At 36.1% G+C, this 22,090-nt stretch overlaps 1 protein-coding gene across 1 annotated transcript in view; it reads right to left on the bottom strand.

The window, feature by feature from the left end:
* Positions 1 to 1,317: 1,317 nt before the first annotated feature.
* Positions 1,318 to 22,090, bottom strand: part of LOC122703108 (WD repeat containing planar cell polarity effector) — a 267,027-nt gene continuing 246,254 nt past the window's right edge. Inside the window, exons 16-17 of the mRNA XM_043917188.1 lie at positions 21,683 to 21,785; positions 1,318 to 2,843 (exon numbers count right to left, since the gene is read on the bottom strand). Coding sequence (XP_043773123.1) covers positions 2,806 to 2,843; positions 21,683 to 21,785 — 141 coding nt within the window. The 3' untranslated portion in view covers positions 1,318 to 2,805. The remainder of the gene's footprint in view (positions 2,844 to 21,682; positions 21,786 to 22,090) is intronic.

Raw genomic sequence — 22,090 nt, 5'->3', positions numbered from 1 at the left:
TCCTTCTCAATACTGAAAAACTAAGAGCATTTCCTCTAAGATCAGGAACAAGATAAGGATGTCCATGCTTGCCCCTTTGATTCAGCATAGTTTTGGAAGTCCTAGTCATGGCAGTCAGAGAAAAAAAGAATCCAAATGGGAAGAGAAGAAGTAAAATTGTCACGGTTTGTAGCTGAAATGATACTGTATATAGAAAACCCTAAAGATGTTACCAGAAAACTACTAGAGCTTATCAGTGAGCTGGTAAAATTGCAGGTTACAAAATTAACACACAGAAATCTATTGCATTTCTTTACATTAGCAGTGAAAGATTCGGAAGAGAAATTAAGGTAATAATCCCATTTGCCAGCACATCAAAAAAGAATAAAATCCCTAGGAATAAAACTACCTAGGGAGACAAAAGAACTGTACTGTGAAAAACTATAATAGACACTGATGAAAGAAATCAAAGATGATACTAACAGATGGAGAGATAAACCATGTTCTTAGATTAGAAGAATCAATATTGTCAAAATGATTATACTACCCAAGGCAATCTAAAGATTCAGTGCAATTGCTATCAAATTACCAATGGCATTTTTCACAGAACTAGGACAAAAAAATCTTGAAATTCATATGGATACAGAAAAGACCCAAATAGCCAAAAAAATCCTGAGAAAGAAAAACAGAGCTGGAGGAATCAGGCTTCCTGGCACCTGACAAAGCTATGGTCATCAACAAAGTATGGTACTGGCACAAAAATATATAATAGATCAATGGAACAGGAGAGGAAGCCCAGAAATAAACCTATGAACCTGTGGTCAGCTAGTGTACAACAGAGAAGACTATACAATGGAGGAAAGATAGTCTCTACAACAAACAGTGCTGGGAAAACTGGGCAGCTAAATGTAAAAGGATGAAATGAGAATTTTGTGTTATCACCATACACAAAAAAACTCAAAATGGATCAAAGACCTAAATGTAGGGCCAGAAACTATACAATTCTTAGAGGAAAACATAGAACACTGTTTGACATAAATTGCTGCAATATCTTTTTGAATCCACCTCCTAGACCAATGAAAATAAAAACAAAGATAAATGGTTATTATTTTTGTAATTATCAAAAACAAAGATGTGATTCAACTTAAGAGCTTTGCACAGCAAAGGAAACCATCAATAAAATGCAGAGACAACTCACAGCATAGGAGAAAATATTTGCAAATGAAGTAACCAACAAGGGATTAATCTCCAAAATATACAAATAGCTCATGCAGCTAGCTGTATGTCAAAAAAAGAAAAAGGAAAAAAAAAAAAAAAAACCAATCAAAAAATGGGCAAAAGATCTAAATAGACATTTTTCCAAAGAAATGGCCAAAAAGTACATGAAAAGATGCTCAACATCACTAATTATTAGAGAAGTGCAAATCTGAATTGCAATGAAGTATCATCACCTCATACTGGTTAGAATGGCCATCATGAAAAAGTCTAGAAACAAATGCTGAAGAGGGTGTGTAGAAAACTGAACCCACCTACACTATTAGTGGAAATGTAAATTGGTACAACCACTATGGAGGTTCCCTAAAAAAACTAAACAATAGAACTACTATATGATCCAAGAATCCCATTCCTGGGCATATATATATCCAGAGAAAACTATAATTTGAAAAGATACATGCACCCCAGTGTTCAGAGAAGCACTGTTTCCAACAGCCAAGACATGAATGCACTCTAAATGTCCACAGGCAGAGGAATGGATAAGGAAGAATTAGTAAAAATATCAATGTAATACTACTCAGCCATAAAAAAGAATGAAATAATGTCATTTGCAGGAACATAGATGGATCTATAAATTATTATACGAAGTAAAGTGAAGTCAGATAGAGACAGACAAATATATTATCACTCATATGTAGAATTTAAACAAATGATATAAATGAGCTGATTTAAAAAAAAGAAAAGAAAACCACACTCACACAGATTTCAAAAACAAACTTACAGCTATCAAAGGAAAAAGTTGCGGGGAGGGATAAACTAGGATCTTGGGAAACAGATAACCAGGATCTACTGTATAGCATGTGGAACTGTACTTAATATTCTATAATAACCTATATGAGAAAAGAATCTGAAAAAACGGAATATATGTGTAACTGAACCACTGTGCTGTATACCTGAAATTAACGCAATATTGTAAGCACACTAATATCCAATAAAATTCAAGATTTACTTGAAAGATAAGACAATATTAAGTAGAGTGGAAGAGTTTGCATCACACGAGAATTCCATCTGAGAAGAAATAAAAACCTGGATAAAATTTTTTAATTTTATCTTTTTCACTTGCCACAAATTGTATCATAAACAATATATATAACATTATTATATGTGTCTTTGTGTATGTATGTATGTACACACACACACACGTAGGTATAGAGGAAGGTCAGAGGTAGGCTGAATTTTACTAAAATTACAACCCAGCATCAATTTAGCACATTTACTGACTGGATTAAAGTTGTTATCCCTCATTCTTCTTGCCCAACACAGGAAAAGGAAAATCTTCTCTGGAGGAATATAACACCATTGATACATGTATAATTTTTTAATTCAATAATTAGAATTCAGTAAAAATAACTGGCAATGCTAAGAGATAATATCATACCAATGGAAAACAAGAGAATAGGTAGAGGATAAAAAAAAAACAGTTTACAGGATATCCAGGTATAGGCCATTAGTAGACAAGGACCACTATAATTTGGTTATTAGTTTTGTTTTATTGTTGTTGGTTTGTAGTCTCTCTTAAGTAACTTCAGGAGCCACTCTTTTCTTTCTTTCTCAATGGTGCTTCTGTTCCACATATCTGCTCCAGTCTCCTTTTTAAAAAGAAATCAGTGCATATAAGACAAATACACAAAAATTTACTTATGAAAGCATACAGAAAATGAAACCCAAAATATACTACTACTTATAATCGCATAATATCCTAAATATTTAGAAATTAAGAATTTCTGCATTGAAAATTATCAAATATTCATAAAAAGTAAAGACCTGAATAAATGGAAAGATATATGGAAGATTCAGTGTTCTACAGATGTCAGTTCCTTTTAAACTGATTTTAACAGATTGAATGCAGACCCAATTAAAGTTCTAACAGAGCTTTCTGTGTTGATAGTTGTTTGTAAAATGGAAATGCAAGTGCATAGGGCCAAGAATAGTCAGGCAATTGTGAACAAAAACAAACGGAAAAGACTCACATAACTAGAAACCCAGACCTTTTATAACTCTATAGTAGTTGAAACAATGATGATAGATACAGTGCAATTACCTGATTTAAAACAAAGGTGACACTGAAGAGCAATAGAGAAAGGTTAGTCTTTTAAGTAATGGGTGCTGGTTCTTGTGGATATCCATGTGGTTAAAACACACATTTTTAAAACCCTTCCCCACAATGTATACAGAAAATAAATTTTATATGGATTATAGATTGAAGTATAAAAGGTAAGACAAAGATCTTAAAACATAATATATCTCTGCAATACCTTGGAGTATTACAAACATTTTTAAACAGGGCACAAAATCTAATCAACATAATGAGAAAAACTGAGAAACTGCAGTACATTACTACTAAAAACTTCTCATCAAAATATAATATTAGAAAAGCAAAAAGGGGAACTCGAGTAGTAGAAAATATTTGCAGTTAAATATTAGGATTATATAAAGAGCTGAAAAAACATGAGAAAAAGAACTGTACAAAACATACTCAAACTGCCAAAAACATATAACTAGATGCTCAGTTTCAGAAGTCACCAAAGAAATACAAACTACATCTATAATAGCAGTATACACCCTTCAGATTGAGTTAAGATGATGGCGCTAACAACTGTTGGCAAAGATGTGACTAAACTGTAGTTCTCATGTACTGATGACAAAAATATAAATTGTTTTAGCTACTATGAAGAAATCTTTAGAGGTATCTATTGAAGTTGAATATATATAGAAATGGATGGGTATATTCACAATGGATATTTAGAAGACTATTTATAAGAACCCCAAACTGGAAACAACTGAAATACCCATCATTGACAAAATGAATAAATACATTGTGTTATATATTGCTATATACAATGGAATAATATACATAATATGGGTGCATTTCACAAAAGTAATCTTAAGTGAAATAAGTCAGACTCCAGCCCTGCCCAAAAAGACCCTACTAGTCATCAACATATGTTACTGAAGTACATACATTTATGAATGAACCTATTAATATTTCTAGAGAAGGACAGACAATTTTCATACAAGATCAGTTAAAACTGACTTGTAGTATTAGAAGTCAGAAATGTTTATCCTTTGGAGGTTTGAGAAGGTGGGGCAAGGGAGACTTGTTAGGGTGTTGTGAAGTTCAGTTTTATTATCTGGCTGTTATATGGGTATGTTTACTGAGTTGAACACTTACAGTATATACATTTCTCCAAGTGTATGTCATACTTTACCATTTACTAATGTACACAGTTGTTTTCCTATGACAGAAAAAAAATTCAGCCCTTTAAAAAAAAAAAAGCAAGCTTTGTGATCTAACCATGTTCTTTGTTGAAATCCCATGCTTTGGGACAGGAATTCATAATGAAAGCTAAACAATTGCAAAGGCTTCAGACAAAAAGGAAAAGTAGGTAATGGAATCGTTATCATTGAATTTTTGGTCGACAAATAGATATATAAACTCTAAACAAACAGATATGTCTGCCGGTAGGCACTCCTAATTTTAAAGGAAACAAGAGATTCCTCCCCAGCCCGAATTAGCAGGGCACATTACCCTAATTCACTTTCCTCTGAGTAAAAGACTTTCCTCAACATTTAAGCAGTTGAACTCAATTCTTTTTGATAGATAACAGGGTTTAAAAAAGAAAAAAAGACTATACTACACTCTACAGATCTTTAAGTACTATTTATTTAGGCCCTTTTAAAAGGTACTGTTTTTCTGACTTCTTGCAGTTCCTGACCTGAGTCATCTCTGTGATATGTCATACCCTGTCACATCTAGTTACCTTACACTGAATAAAGAGAAGAAAGGTTATAAACAGCATGCATACCACCTGACATAAAACATTTGCCAGCTATTTCTTCTGCTTAAATGAATACATCACAAATATCTAGACTATTAGCTTGAAAGACTATATATTTTCTAAAAAATAATGAAAACAGCCATCTTTACTTATTATAGTACATATATTTATGAGTACACCTAATTCTAGATAAGGAATGAGTTTTACTAGAAACAACATGCTTCTCTTTCACATTTTGTCTTCACTTTTGACCGTGCAATATATATGTATACGCACAAACTTGTTTTACTTCCTTCTTAGAGGCAATCTTACCAGGAACACAGTAACCAACTAATTGTGGAATTTAGCCAGAAAATAAAAAAGAAGCAAATTGAATTTTAACAGAAAATTTGCCCCAGAAGCATTTATCGTACTCAGGTTAACATACCATTTGTTATGAAAAAGTGTTAAGAAGATCTAAATACTTGTCTTTCTGATTATTAAGGCAAGGTGAAATGAGAAGTCCATAAGAAAAAAGATTTTTTTGACTTAAGGAATCACTCCGCACCTACACTTCATGGCCTCTGTTAATGTAAATTATTTAGCTACACTTTAAGCAAATTTACTGTAACAATGCTTAGTCTTCTATCCCATATTTTGTTGTTATAAATACAACTTTAAATCAAAACACTCAACAAACAAGTCAGTTTCCTTTAACTTTGGAGAAATTGCTGATGTTTACCACTGAATAGGTGAAGGAACTGTTTAGAGCTCAAAGTCTAAGGTAGGGAAATTCAGTTCCATAGTAGTACTATAATCTGCCAGCTCACTGCTCAAGGTTATTCTAAAGATTGTAGGACACACCGATCAAAGCTACTTTCCTGCATTATGCTGTGAAAATGGTAGAGGTACTAACTTTTGGCATCGTTAGGATAATTCAGTAAACAAAGGTGACAAAGTAAACCTCAGGATAATTTGGTAAACAAAGATGACAAAGTAAACCTATCTTTTTTTTTTTAATGACAACCTCCCACCCCACAAAAGACAAAACAACTCAAAAAATAAGTAACATTAGGCAGTAAGATATATATGGGAAATTACAGTCAACTAGCAATTCAGAAGCAGAATGACAGAGTGGTTCAGAGTCTAAGATTTGGAATCAAACAGGAATGGTTTTAAATTCTGCTTCTGTCACTTGAGTCTCTGTCCTTACTTATAAATGGGAAAAGTAATATTTAACTCTTAACGGTTGTTTGGTTGTTATAAATATGAAATATGATGGTAATTGCCAAGCATAGAACTATGCTGGGCAAGTAACGTGTGCTAGTCTATAGTAATTTTTGTTTGATGAAGATTGGTTCTTTTATTCTCCTACTTTGATAATAGTTCATTTCTGGACTCAGCAGAGTAGAGAATACTTGCTTTCAGAAAGAAGGACTTATATGTAACAATCTCTGTACATCATACTTTCTTCATCTGTAAAAGAGATATAAGATTACTGTGACCATTAAATGAGATAATGCAGTGTTCAACATATTCACCAAAAGTATGCACTTGATAAAGAGTGGCTGAACTCTAGCTGTTGCATTGATCACTATGTAATATGTATGCAAGGCACTCAGCCTCTCTGAATTTCATTCAAAAAACTGACAAAACATCTGTCTTGTGTATCTCTTAGGGTTGCTAAGATAATAAAATGATGCAGGTAAGCACTCAGAAAACCAGAAGGCATGTAAAAATGGATGGTGTTATTATGGTTCTGATGGCAGTTTAGATGTTAAGTACCATAAAAACGGGATTTAAAGATCTTTTTCATATAATCAAGAAAGTTGTACTTGTTTCACAGACAGTACATAAATGATGACTGTTACAAAAGGACTTTTTCTGTGTTGAGATTAGTTTATTGTAGTCGGGATCAGAAAAGTTACTTAAGGTGAACATTTTTTCTTGTTCATCTCTCAGGAGTGAGATATTTAAGACTTGAATTTATATACACTGTAGTATAGAATATATGACAAATTGATTGTTGAACATTTTTGTTACATAGAAAGGCCTTCTTTGACCTCAGGAATTCACTAACAGGAACAATGCATTATTATAAGATTAATTATAATTAATCTTGTAAAGTCCTTTAAAGAAATTCTATAAATGCTTAGCATTTTTAGCTACTAACATCTAAAAAGGTTAAGCTCTTCTTCAAAATGAGCTACAGCTTGATGAGTTGGTTTTAAAATAACCTGACATGCCACAAATGGCAGCTGCTCTATCATGTGAGTGATTTAATGATTAGAGCAATCATTAGAACGTCTATGATTAAATAGTTGAATTATTAACTGCTTATTCCTCTAAGATTACTGTTGTCTCAGAAAACTAAAGCACTGAAGAGTTTATCATTTTATTCCACAGATCACACTGGCACAGTGTTGAGGCTCAAGGGTCTGCAAGACTTTTGAGGTTCTGATGCTTTATAGTTGCACTGTCCAGTATGGGAACTACTACTATGGGTGGCTGTTGAACTCTTGAAACATGGCTAGTATGACTGAGGAACGAATTTTTTAATTTCATCTATTTAAAAATTTTAAATTTAAAAACTGATTCTCAGTAATTGTAAAAACTTTTAAAGAATGTATGGACCAACTTGGGTACCTGAAATTACTTCTTCAACTGAAAACTATGAACTCTAAATACAGATAAAGTATTTCTGATGAAATTTAACATGTAATTTAAGATATACTTTTAACATGTAGAAAATTTAAGGTTAATAAGTATGTGGCTTGCATTATATTTCTATTGAACAACATTGCTATATAGGTTCAAAGACAAGCAATAAATTACCTATTTTATGGACCTTACTCTCTCTCATATCCATCCGGAGAAGGATTCATGAAAGTTAAAAATTCAGTTCTGGGAGTTGTACAAGTAGGAACAGTTACAGGTCTTGTCTTTGATATATGGACACTTGGCTGTCAGGAACCATAACCTGGGATTACCTCAGTCATGTGCTATTAAATGACTAACAACCAGCTCTTCAAAAACCAAACCCAACAAAAGCCCCCAAACCAACCATTTTCCTGATTTCTGTGGTGTAAAATATTTCTACAATAGCCAGTTTTGAGTTACCAACATCATGTCCTTGAACTTGGAACTGGGAGAAGATAGCCTTAATTGGCACTTTGCAAGGCCACTGGAGTTAGTCATAGTGAGTGAAAGTCGCTCAGTCGTGTCTGACTCTTTGCAACCCCATGGACTATACAGTCCATGGAATTCTCCAGGCCAGAATACTGGAGTGGGTACCTTTTCCCTTTTCCAGGGGATCTTCCCAATCTAGAGATCAAACCCAAGTCTCCTGCATCACAGGTGGATTCTTTACCAGCTGAGTCACAAGGGAAGTGTTAGTCATAGTGCATCACTGGAATGCTTTACAAGTTCCTGACATCTGTGTTTCTTGAGAGGTGTGTATGTCTGTGGTGGAGGCTGAAGTAGATCAGCTTGAAATGGAATTCTACATCACAGCAAATTGTAGGATGATTAGACCTGGGCATGAGGGGCATTTTATTTTCTTTATGTCACTAGGAAAACCCTGATTCTTCTCTTACTCCCCTTGAGAATATAGATTTATGGTTATATGAAGCCATTTTGTGAGCTATAAAGATATTTAAAATAACCTAAAGATACTACCTCATTCTGATAAGGAAGATGCATGACTTTAACTCAAACTTTATACACCAACAATATAACAAATATTTTTTGTGTGCAAAGAGACATCTTGGGGACATGGTAAAAGTATAGGAAGAATTGATATAAATTCTGAATGGAGAACTTAATACATGTAAAATATCTGTAAGAAGTCCAAATTCAGCTCTAAAGTTCAATAATTTTATGACTTTTGTTGGCAAATATATGTGAAATCATTCTATTTACTTAGAAATTATTCTTTCTACATTAGCTCCTTTGCTTGGACACCTTGATATTACATCTTATGCAATCTTATGCTCAAGTAAATTTCAGCATAAAGTAAGTCTTTTAAAGGCAGTATGTAAGAGGATTTAATTCAAAAGCATTTTTGAATAAAGTAGTTCACCCTCTAAGAGAATATTCAAATTTATTTGTACCACTAGGTGTGCTGTGCTTAGTCATTCAGTCATGTCCAACTCTTTGCAACCCCATGGAGTGTAACCTGCCAGGCTCCTCTGTCCACAGAGATTCTCCAGGCAAGAATACTGGAATGGATTGCCATGCCCTCCTCCAGGGGATCTTCCCAACCCAGGAGTCGAACCCAGGTCTCATGCATTGCAGGAGGATTCTTTACCATCTATGCACAAATGATTTTTCCCCCCACAGTTGTATATTGTATATAGCATTTTAATTTGGGTTGTTTAATTATATGCACTCATATGCATAGAATTTTAGTGCTGAAAAGACTCGTCTAGTTATCTCTTATTTTATAGATGAGCAAACTGAGATCCCCAAAAGTGACTTGTCACATGGTTAGTCTTGACTTGTTTAGCCAAACTAGGACTTGGCTTTCTTGACTACCAGGGTAGTATTCTTAAAGTTTGTAGCATAAAAACTGCCTGAATCTGTCTGTCTACAACTGGGGACTATTGATACAAGGTATTTTTCCTGTACTCTATACTAGCCAAGTTAGCAGCTATTCTTTTTGCTCTTAACTTCATGGTCTAATTAGTTACTTTTACTACAACATATCAATCCTCAGGCAAAATTCTTCATTATTTACTTGCAAAAATTTATTTGGGAACAATTCTATCCTGGATCAGCACGGTTAACTAGTCTAATTAATAAGTAAGTCAGAGAAGGTTTGAGACGTTGAAAAGGAGAAAAAGTTGGGTTAAAGCCCATATTGTTCAATGTTTGCACCTAAGATTATTGTTATCTTTTGCTAAGTTACTGTCCATTTATGAGTAGGAGAATTCTGAAAAGAAGACCTCTTGTTTTATAGTATTGTGATCTAGTATATTAGAATTCAAAAATATGTTAAATATTTAAATGATAGAAAGGTATAACCTGAAAATCCACATCTAACAGGAAAAATCTATATATAAGGGCAATTAAAAGTTGGTGTTAATATGCCACATTCTATGATTGACAACGTTATGTCACCACGAAAAATAAAGGTTGGATAATCATGCTTTCTTAGGAATTTTACTGAAAACTTTTATGTCTCTCTTAAGTTACACATGTAATACAGTCTTGTATAGATTTCTGCAGCTAAGCAAAGAAGATAGTCTTTGATGTGCTTATAATTGTGATGGGTTTAGGGCTGCCTTTTTAGGCAAAGATGCCTAGAGGTAGGAAGGTATAGATCAAAACTGACATCATGACACAATAAATAGACAATAGGTAAGTAAAGTGGAGCCAAAAGTGGATTGGCCTGAATGTATCACCTTAATCAAACAAGTAATATAGCCTCAAAATGTAGGTAAACAGTTAACCACAATTTCAAATTGTTTGTAGAAAGAAAAACTTTTGTAGCTTAATTTTATAATGATTTTATATTAATAATGAGATTTTAAGTATAAAAGAGTCTTCCATGTTTTATCATCTGTAATTCTATACAGTTTTACAGTGGTACCATGATTTTACAGTAAAACCAGTAAGGCATTTACGAAGAAGATAACATTAAAAATGAGGCTTTTTGAATGTTTTTTAATGGCATGGGAATGTAGGCACAACATACCACTGGGTAACAAAAAGGAAGATAAATAAATGAGTTTTGTTAAACATATGCATAAGAAAGAAAATAAGTTGACTAATATTGTCAGTTATCTCTGGGTGTAATAAAGTGAGTAATTTTTTTTAGCCATCCCATGTGGCATGCTGGACCTTAGTTCCCCAACCAGGGACCAAACCTGTGCCCTCTGCAGGAAAGCATGGAGTCTTAACCACTGCACTGCCAGGGAAGTCCTCGATATTCTCTAAAGTTCAAAATTATGCACAAATAACCTTTCATATCAGAATTTAAAAATATATTTTAAAAGGAAATGGCAAAGCTTCAGCTTTGGAAATTATAAAGCTTCAGCCATTTATAGTATAGTATCTGAAAGATCATATATGATGAGTGTATTTGGAAATATAATACATTTGGAAGAATTTCTAAAATATATAGACAGCCATATTATGTGCAGCTGGGAATAATTTTTGAAGTAGGTTTTTAAATCATTTTATTTCTGTGCATATGAGGATCATATAAAAGACGTTCTCCCATTTTGCTTTTCTTCTTCTAAATACTGTTCTTTAAAACTCAGTGTAACAGATAAACAGGTAGCTTTCCCTCGAGTGGCGACTGCTTTTAGCTGTGTTTCTTTTTGCTGCATATATGGTCATCTCAATTAACATAATTTCCAGATTTTCTTACAGTTAGGTGTAGCTTTGTGACCAGGATTTCTCCAATGGGATATGTGTAGAAGTGGTGGTGTGTAACAACTCCCAAGATTGTTACATGAGAAAATAAAACTCTTTCTTAAATTATTGTGGTCTCTTGTGGAGCAGCCTGGAGTGTTATATACTTAACATTGTAGCACCATTATACTACCACTAGGGCACTAACAATGAAGCTCATGGTACCCTGGCCACTTTGATTCAATATTATTGGAGGTCCTAGCTACAGAAATTAGACGACAAGAAGAAGTAAAAGGCATTCAGTTCAGAAAAGAAGAAGTAAAACAGTCTTATTTTGCAGATGACATATGTAGAAAACGAAAAAAAAGTGAAAACAGATAGTGATTTATCTAGATCTGACAGACAGAGTGCCTGATAAACTGTGGACGGAGGTTCATGACATTGTACAGGAGACAGGGATCAAGACCATCCCCATGGAAAAGAAATGCAAAGGCAAAATGGTTGTCTGAGGAGGCCTTACAAATAGCTGTTAAAAGAAGAGAGGAGAAAAGGAAAGATATTCCCATTTGAATGCAGAGTTCCAAAGAATAGCCAGGAGAGATAAGAAAGCCTTCCTCAGCGATCAATGCAAAGAAATAGAGGAAAACAACAGAATGGGGAAGACTAGAGAGCTCTTCAAGAAAGTTAGAGATATCAAGGGAATATTTCATGCAAAGATGGGCTCAATAATAGGACAGAAATGGACCTAACAGAAGCAGACGATATTAAGAAGAGGTGGCAAGAATACACAGAAGAACTGTACAAAAAAGATCTTGACAAACCAGATAACCACGACGGTGTGATCACTCACCTAGAGCCAGACATCCTGGAATGTGAAGTCAAATGGGCCTTAGGAAGCATCACTACAAACAAAACTAGTGGAGGTGATGGAATTCCAGTTGAGCTATTTCAAATCCTGAAAGATGATGCTGTGAAAGTGCTGCACTCAATATGCCAGCACATTTGGAAAACTCAGCAGTGGCCACAGGACTGGAAAAGGTCAGTTTTCATTCCAATCCCTTAGAAAGGCAATGCCAAAGAATGCTCAAACTACGGCACAGTTGCACTCATCTCACACGCTAGTAAAGTAATACTCAAAATTCTCCAAGCCAGGCTTCAGCAATACGTGAACCGAGAACTTCCAGATGTTCAAGCTGGTTTTAGAAAAGCCAGGGGAACCAGAGATCAAATTTCCAACATCCGCTGGATCATCGAAAAAGCAAGAGAGTTCCAGAAAAACATCTATTTCTGCTTTATTGACTATGCCAAAGCCTTTGTGTGGCTCACAATAAACTGTGGAAAATTCTTCAAGAGATGGGAATACCAGACCACCTGACCTACCTCTTGAGAAACCTGTATGCAGGTCAGGAAGCAACAGTTAGAACTGGACATGGAACAACAGACTGGTTCCAAATAGGAAAAGGAGTACGTCAAGGCTGTATATGGTCACCCTGCTTATTTAACTTATATGCAGAGTACATCATGAGAAGTGCTGGGCTGGAGAAAGCACAAGCTGGAATCAAGATTGCTGGGAGAAATATCAATAACCTCAGATATGCAAATGACACCACCCTTATGGCAGAAAGTGAAGAGGAACTAAAAAGCCTCTTGATGAAAGTGAAAGAGGAAAGTGAAAAAGTGGGCTTAAAGCTCAACATTCAGAAAACTAAGATCATGGCATCTGGTCCCATCACTTCATGGGAAATAGATGGGGAGGACCAAACAGTGGAAACAGTGTCAGACTTTATTTTTTGGGGCTCCCAAATCACTGCAGATGGTGATTGCAGCCATTAAATTAAAAGACACTTACTCCTTGGAAGGAAAGTTATGACCAACCTAGACAGCATATTAGAAAGCAGAGACACGACTTTGCCAACAAAGGTCCGTCTAGCAAGGCTATGGTTTTTCTAGGGGTCATGTGTGGATGTGAGAGTTGGACTGTGGGGAAAGCTGAGTGCCGAAGAACTGATGCTTTTGAACTGTGGTGTTGGAGAAGACTCTTGAGAGTCCCTTGGACTGCAAGGAGATCCAACCAGTCCATCCTAAAGGAGATCAGTCCTGGGTGTTCACTGGAAGGACTGATGCTGAAGCTGAAACTCCAGTACTTTGGCCACCTCATGCAAAGAGTTGACTCATTGGAAAAGACCCTGATGCTGGGAGGGATTGGGGGCAGGAGGAGATGGGGATGACAGAGTATGAGATGGTTGGATGGACATGAGTTTGAGTAAACTCCGGGAGTTGGTGATGGACAGGGAGGCCTGGCATGCTGCGATTCATGGGGTTGCAAGCAGTCGGACACAACTGAGCGACTGAACTGAATCGAAAAGAAAGTGAAAGTGAAGTGGATCATTCGTATCCGACTCTTAGCGACCCCAGGGACTGTAGCCTACCAGGCTCCTCCATCCATGGGATTTTCCAAGCAAGAGAACTGGAGTGGGTTGCCATTTCCTTCTCCAGAGGATCTTCCCGAGCCAGGGATTGAACCTGGGTCTCCACATTGTAGGCAGATGGTTTACTATCTAAGCCACCAGGGAAGTCCAAAACTAAAGATGCCACGAAAAGAATTTTTGGACCTAATAAAAGAATGCAGTAAAGTTAGAGAATACAAAATCAGTACACAAAAACCAGCTGAGTTTCTATATACTAGTAATAGATTATGATAGAGAAATTAAGAAAGCAATCTTATTTATAATTGCATAAAAGCAGAATAAATTTAACCACAGAAGTGAAAGATCTATACACCGAAAACAATGTCTTTGAAAGAAATTGAAAATGACAGAACTGGAAAGAGAGACCATATTCATGAATTCGAAGAATTACACTTAAAATGACGATACTACCTATCTATAGATTCAGTGCAGAACAGACAAATCCAGATAAAGAACAAAGCTGGAGAAAACACACTTCCTGATTTCAAACTGTACTATAAAGCTGTAATAATCAAAACAGTACAGTTCTGGGATTAAAAACAGACATATAGATCAATGGAACAGAACAGATAGAAATAAATGCACACATATGTATCAACTAATATTTGACAAGGGAGTTAACACTCAGTGGGGACAGGATAGTCTCTTCAATAAATGGTAGTGGGAAAACGAAAAATACATGCAGAAAAGTGAAATTGCACCCATATCTTATACCATTCACAAAAACTGACTCAAAATGAATTAAAAACTAAATAACTGAAACCGTAAAGTTCCTAGAAGGAAACATAGGGAAAAGCTCCATGACCTTGGTCTTGGCAATTTTTTTTTTTTGGAAGCATCAGCAAAAGCAAGTGACAATGACAAAAATAAGTGCGACTATATCAAAATTTAAAAGCTTCTATGTGGCAAAAGAAACAGTTTAAAACAGTTTCAGTTTAAAACAAAATATTGGCAGAAGGCCTGAAGAGACATTTTTCTGAAACAAACATACAGATGGCCAACATGTTCATGAAAGGTGTTCAATACCACTTTTAACCAGGGAATATGGAAATCAAACCCACAGTGAGTTATCATCTCTCACCTTTTCGAATGGTTGTCATCAAAAAGAATAGAGAGAATGTGTTGATAATGACATGAGAAAAAGGAACCCTTGTGCACTGTTGGTGAGAATGGACACTGGTACAACCAGTACTGTTTTTTTTTTTTTTTGGAAGTTAACAAATTAACAATAGAACATATAATCCTAATCCAGAAATCCCACATTTGGATATACAAAGGCAATTACAGAAATATTCAAAAGATATCTGCACTCCCAGGCTTATTGCAGTGTTATTCACATAAACCAAGACATGGAAATAACTTAAATGTCCCACCTGGTAAAGAAGAGGTTGTGTGTTTGTTTAAATTACACACAATGGAATATTATTCAGCCACGAGAAAAAGGAAATCCTGCTATTTGTGCCCACTTGGATGGCTCATGAAAGCATTATAAGTGAGAAAGAGCAAGTCCATATCACTTACATGTAGAAACAGAATTACTGATGGTTCCTAGGGAGTGAGGGGTAGTGGGATTAGGGAGATGTTGGTCAAAGGGTGCACATTTCCAGTTATAAGATGAACAAGTTCTGGGGATGTAATGCACTGCACTGTGATTATAGTTAATAGTGCTGTAGTGCTGTACTGGTTTATTAAAAATCACTAACAGTAGAAAAAAACATAGCACTAAGAATAAAGTTTAAATATCCCTCACAACAAAAACAAAATGGTAATTATGTGATGTGATGGAGGTGTGTCTTTTCTTTTTCATTTTCTCCTTTTCCTGTTTTAATTTTGTATTATAATTCTTCATGCATTCACATATTCATTCATTCAACAAATACTGAGTTACTTATTGTGGGAAGGTCTACACCATGTGCTATGAATTCAATTTAGTCTGTATTTATTAAGTCCGACATCTGGACTTCCTTAGAGTCAGTTTCTTTTTATTTATTTATTTATTTATTATTGTTTATAGGGCATACTTTGTTTCATTAAATATCATGTTAAGTGAGGGGGGAGGGGAGAATCAAGATGGCAGAGGAGTAGGATGTGGAGCTCATCATCTCCCACAAATACATTAAAAATACATCTACAAGTATAACTATTTGCACAGAACATCTACTGAATGCTAGAAAAAGATGTCAGACTTCTGAAAGGGCAAGAAAACCTCCATGTAACCAGGTAGGACAAAAGAAAAAGAGAAAGGAATCAGGACAGGACCTGTGCAGGGATGGGACTGTGAAAGAGGAAAGATTCCTGTACCCTGAGAATTCCCCTCACTGGTGGGGAGATCAGCCTGGATGGAGTAGCTTTGAGAGTGCAGCAACCAGTTTGCCGTAGGTGAAACAGTAACAGGCACAGACAGTACTGATGCCCTGTGTTCTCCTGTCTCAGAGGCTAGGCCATCAGCATGGGTGAGGGCCTGGTGCTGAAGCTCAGGCTTCAGCGGTCAGACCTGGGATTAGATTGGCTGTGCAGACATAGGCTGAAGAGGCTGGAGTGTGGCAACAGAGGGTAAACTCAGAAAAGCTGGGACTCACCAGAGAGGCAAGGAGCCATTATTTGGGAGCATGTTAAGAAAGGGATAGGAGTGCCATGCACTCTCAGGCAACAGGACACCTTCTTCATGAGTTCCGGGGATGGTGTGAGCTGCCATTTCCATCCTGGCTTCCACAGAAGTGCACGGGCCACCAGCCCCACTAAGTCCTGCATCCAAGGGCCAATCACTGCCCCTGATGTCTCAGAAGTGCACAGACCCTTGTTGTCACTACAAGACCTGCAAGAAGTCACCAACCACTGTCTCGAGAGTGCACAGGCCACTGCTGCCACTATAAGACCTGCAGTAAGATGATCATTGCTGCCCCCATTGTCCTAGGCTCATCCCTCATGAAAACACCAAAATCACAACCAACTGGTAAACACCCATTGACAAAAGACATTGGAACCTACCAAAAAAGATATTTTACATCCAAAGACAAAGATGCCACAACTAGAAAATAGGAGGAGCACTTCAGTCAAATCCCATTTCCACCAGGTAGACGATCCATAAACTGGAAAACAATTATATTCCAGAGGTTCACCCATGGGAGTGAGAGTTATGAACCCCAGATTAGGCACCCCAGCCTGAGGATCTGGCATTGTGAGGATCCCCTAGAGCATGTGGCCTTGAAGACCGGTGGGGCGTGAGTGCAGGACTGGGGGAAACAGAGTTCACTCTTGAAAGGTGCACCCAAGGTTTCATGTGCACTGGGAACCAGCACAAACCAGTGACGCCATAGGAGCCAAGGTTAAACCTACCTGCAGGTTTTAGCGAGTGTCCTGGGGAAGTGGGGATCAGCTGTGGCTCACTGTGGGGGCAAGGACACTGGTGGCAGGGGCCCCAGGGAATACTGATTGGCATGAGGCCGCCATTTTGGCAGCAAAACCTGGCGGCAGCCAACAGTGTGCAAGCTCCAGTGTTGGGATGCCTCAGGCCAAACCACCAACAGGGTGGCACAGAGCCCCACCCATCAGCAGATGGGTTGCCTACAGTTGTACTGAGCTCACAGACACCTGTAAACACACCACTTGACATGACCACCAGAGGGCAGGCACTAGTCCTTCCTAATAGGAAGCCTGCACAAGCTCCTGGACCAACCTCAACCACCAGGCAGCAGACATCAGAAGCAACAGGAATTATGACCCTGTGGAAAGGAAATCACAAACACAGAAAGTCGGACAAAATTAGATGGTAGAGATGTATGGCCAGCAAAGGACAAGATAAAAACCTAGAAGAACAACTAATAGGCAATCTACCTGAAAAAGAACTGAGTAATGAAAGTAAACATGATGTAAGATTTGGAAAAAGAATGGAAGCACAAACCAAGAAGATACAAGATAGGTTTAATGAAGAGCTGGAAGACTTAGAAATGAACAATAACTGAAATGAAAAATTAAGAGGGACTCAATAGCAGAATAAATGAGGCAGAAGAACAAATAAGTGAGCTGGAAGATAGAGTGGTGGAAATCACTGCAGAACAGAGTAAAGAAAAAGGAATGAAAAGAAATGAGAACAGTCTCAGAGACTTATAGGGTAATATTAAATGCACCAACATTTGCATTATAAGGGTTCCAAAAGGAGAAGAGAGAGAGAGGACCTGAGGAAATATTTGACAGTTGTAGCCAAAAACTTCCCTAACATGGGAAAGGAAACACTCACTCCAGTCCAGGAAGTGCAGAGAGTCTCAGGCTGGATAATCCAAGGAGGATATTAATTAAGCAAAGGCCAGGACATATTAATTAAACAAGGAAAAGACAGAATATATTAAATGCAATGAAATAAAAGCAACAAATAACATACATGATAATACCCTTGAAGATATCAGATAATTTTTCAGCAGAAACTGCAGGCCAGAAGGGAAAGGCACAATATATATAAAGTGATAAACGGGGGAAATCTACCCCTTTTAAGAATACCCTATCAAGCAAGGTTCTTGTTCAGATTTGATGGAGAAATGAAAGGCTTTACAGACAAGGAAAAGCTAAGAGAATTCAGCACCACCACCAAACCAGCCTTACAATAAATGCTAAAGGAATTTCTCCAGGTGGAAAAGAAAAGGTCACACTTAGAAACAAGAAAAAATTATGAATGGAAAAGCTCAGAGGTAAAAGCAAATATACAGTAAAGATAAGAAAGCATCCACAGACACATATGACAAAGCCCGCAATCACGAGAGAGTACAAATGCAAAATATTGGAAATGCATTTGAAATTAAAATGCAACTTAAAGCAATCTTGATACATATATATAGACTGCTATATTAAAACCTCATGGGAACCACACTCCAAAATTCTACAACAGATAAAATTCTACAACAGATACAGACACAATAAAGAAAAAGCAGTCCAAACACAACACTAAAGATAGTCATCAAATCCCAAGAGAGAACAAATCCAAACAACAAAATGGCAATAAGAACATACATATGACAATGACCTTAAATGTAAATGGATTAAATGCTCCAACCAAAAGACACAGACTGGCTGAATGGATACCAAAAAGGAAAAACCTCATATACATGTGTCTACAAGAGACCTACTTCAGATCTAGGGACACATACAGGTAGAAAGTGGGGATTAAAAGAAACCATGGGTAGTAATTAATACTCATATCAGACAAAATAGGCTTTAAAATAAAGACTGTTATGAGGGATAAGGAAAAACTACATAATGATCAAGAGATCAATTCAAGAAGAAAATATAAACATTGTAAATATATATGTACCCAACATCAGGCTTCCCTGATGACTCAGTCAGTTAAGAATCTGCCTTCAATGCAGGGGATACAGGAGACGTGGGTTCAGTCCCTGGATTGGGAAGATTTGCTGGAGGCGGAAATGGCAACCTTACCAGTATTGTTGCCTGGGAAATCCCACAGACAGAGGAGCCTGGTGGGTTACAGTCCATCGAATCACAAAGAGTGGGACTGAGCTCAGTCATGTCTGACTCTTTGAGATGCTATGGACCGACTGTATTCTTCCAGGCTCTTCTGTCCATGGGATTTTCCAGGCAACAATACCAAAAAGTGCAATTTCTTCCTCCAGGGGATCTTCCTGATCCAGGGATTGAACCTACACCTCCAGCATTGGCAGGTATATTCTTTATCACTGAGCCACCAGGGAAGCCCCTGGAGCACCTCAGCACATAAGGCAAATGCTAACGGCCATAAAAGGGGAAATGAACAGTAACACAATAGTGGGGGATGTTAACACACACTTGCATCAGTGGACAGCTCTTCTAGGCAGAAAATAAGTAAACACAGGCCTTAAATGACAGACCAGATGGACTTAATTGATATACCCATGGGACACAGCAAAAGCACCTCTAAGAGGGAAGTTTAGAGCAATAAAATCCTACATCAGAAAAGAATAAAAATCCAAAATAAAGAACCTAATCTTATACCTAAAGCAACTAGAGAAAGAACAAACAAAACAAGAGTTACTAGAAGAAAAGAAACCATAAAGATCGAAACAGAAGTAAATGCAATAGAGAACAGAACAATAGAAAAGATCAATGAAACTAAAAGCTGGTTCTCTGAAAGAATAAACAAAATTGATAAACCTCTAGCAAGACTAAAGGAAAAAAAAAAAAAGGAGATGGCTCAAATCAATAAAATTAGAAAGGAAAAAGAAGGTACAACTGACATTCCAGAAATGCAAAGGACTGTAAGAGACTAAGCAATTATATACCAACAAAATGGACAGCCTAGAAAAAAATGGACACATTCTTAGAAGGGTTAACCTTCCAAAACTGAACCAGGAAGAAATAGAAAATATGAACAAACCAATTACAAGTACTGAAATTGAAAATGTGATTTTTTTAAAAAACTGCTAACAAAAAGTCCAGGACCAGATTAATTTATCAAACATTTAAAGAGTTAACACCTATCTTTTAGAAAATCATCAAAAAAATTGCAGATAGAACACTCCCAAACTCATTCTAGGCCACCATTATACTGATAACAAAACCAGACAGATACCACACAAAAAAGAAAATTTCAGACAAGTATCACTGATGAATGCAAAAGTCATCAACAAAATACTAGCAAACCAAGTCCAATAAAAGGATGATACAGCATGATCAAGTGGGGTTTATCCCAGGGATACAAGGATTCTTCAATATCTGCAAATCAATGAGTGTGATATACCACATTAAGAAATGAAGAATAAAAACCTTATGATCATCTCAATAGCTGCAGAAAAAAGCTTTTGACAAAATCCAACACCCATTTATGATAAAAACTCTATGGAAAGTGGGCAGAGAGGGAACCTGCCTCAACAATAAAGGCCATATATGACAAACTCACAGCTAAAATTCTCAACACTGAAAAGCTGAAAGCATTTCATCTATGATCAAGATCAAGAGAAAGATGTTCATTCTCATTACTTTTATTCAGCATACTTTTGTACATCCTAACCATGCAATCAGAAAAAAAAGTAATTCAAATTGGTAAAGAAGTAAGACTGCCATTCTTTGCAGATGGCATGATACTATACATTGAAAATCCTAAATGTGTTACCAGAAAACTACTAGAGGTTATAAGTGGGTAAGTTTCAGGTTACAAAGTTGATCAACAGAAATTTCATGCATTTGGGGTTAACATTACACACTTATATATATATATATATACATACATATTACACATTTATATATATAAAATATATAAATAACAAGGACCTACTGTATAGCTCAGGGAACTCAATATTTTATAATAATCTATATGGGAAAATATCTGAAAGAGAATGGATATATGTATAATTGAATCACTTTTGCTCTACACAGGAAACTTAACATAACATTGTTAATCAACTGTACTCCAATATGAAATAAAAATTTAACTAAAAAAATAAAATTTTGTTTAAACACTACACATTTAATATTTAAACATTATAAATATTCAATACATATATAACTTAATATACTTAAATATAACGTGGAAACTCTGGAAATCACTTTTCTCTAAGGTTTGTTGTTGCTATTTGTTGTTTGTTTGGTAACTTTTTAAAACTGAATCTGCAAAGTCTATATCCTTTGCTGTGTGCAGCCAGTGAAATTTCTGTTCAGTTACCTATAGATGAACACAATTCCAACTTAAATATCCATATTGTACTATTTACCTAAGCTTCTTTTTTTTTTAGACACTGTATTTCACAGCAAAAGTAATTCAAATTAACCAACCATTCCCTACAAATGTAAACAGAAGTGATACCAAATAAGCATTGATGAAAACAACAAGCACTTTAAAAAAACAGCATTAAATCTTACCAACTCCAGAGGTTATTGATTCTGCATCAATATCACTAGCTCTCCTTCTTGCCACTTCAGCTAGTGCTAGTTCTCCCTTATCTAGTGCAAGGTAATGGATGTCCTTTGGAAATACAGCAAATAAAAGATTAATCCAAAATGAGTCTTAGTCAAGTTACAAAGGAGATTCTGAAAAAAAGAACTTATGGTTCAGATTACAAAACAGACATGGCTGATGAACACTCTTTTTTATATTTTAATTTTCTGAGTTTTCTAGTAGAAGCAAATTTTCATAAATTGCAAATCCTGGCTGTAACTAGTGGCAGTTACTTAAATAAATTATTTTGAGTCTTTAGGGAAAAAGACAAGCTGTTAAATGTTCAATATACTCAGTTTTATCAGGGAATAAAAATCTTAGTTGCTGTTTTC

Source organism: Cervus elaphus, chromosome 11 (assembly GCF_910594005.1).
Source record: "Cervus elaphus chromosome 11, mCerEla1.1, whole genome shotgun sequence".
In the NCBI taxonomy this organism is placed as follows: Eukaryota; Metazoa; Chordata; class Mammalia; order Artiodactyla; family Cervidae; genus Cervus; species Cervus elaphus.
Note: the sequence above shows the minus strand (reverse complement) of the source record. Positions and strands in the feature narration are given on the sequence as shown.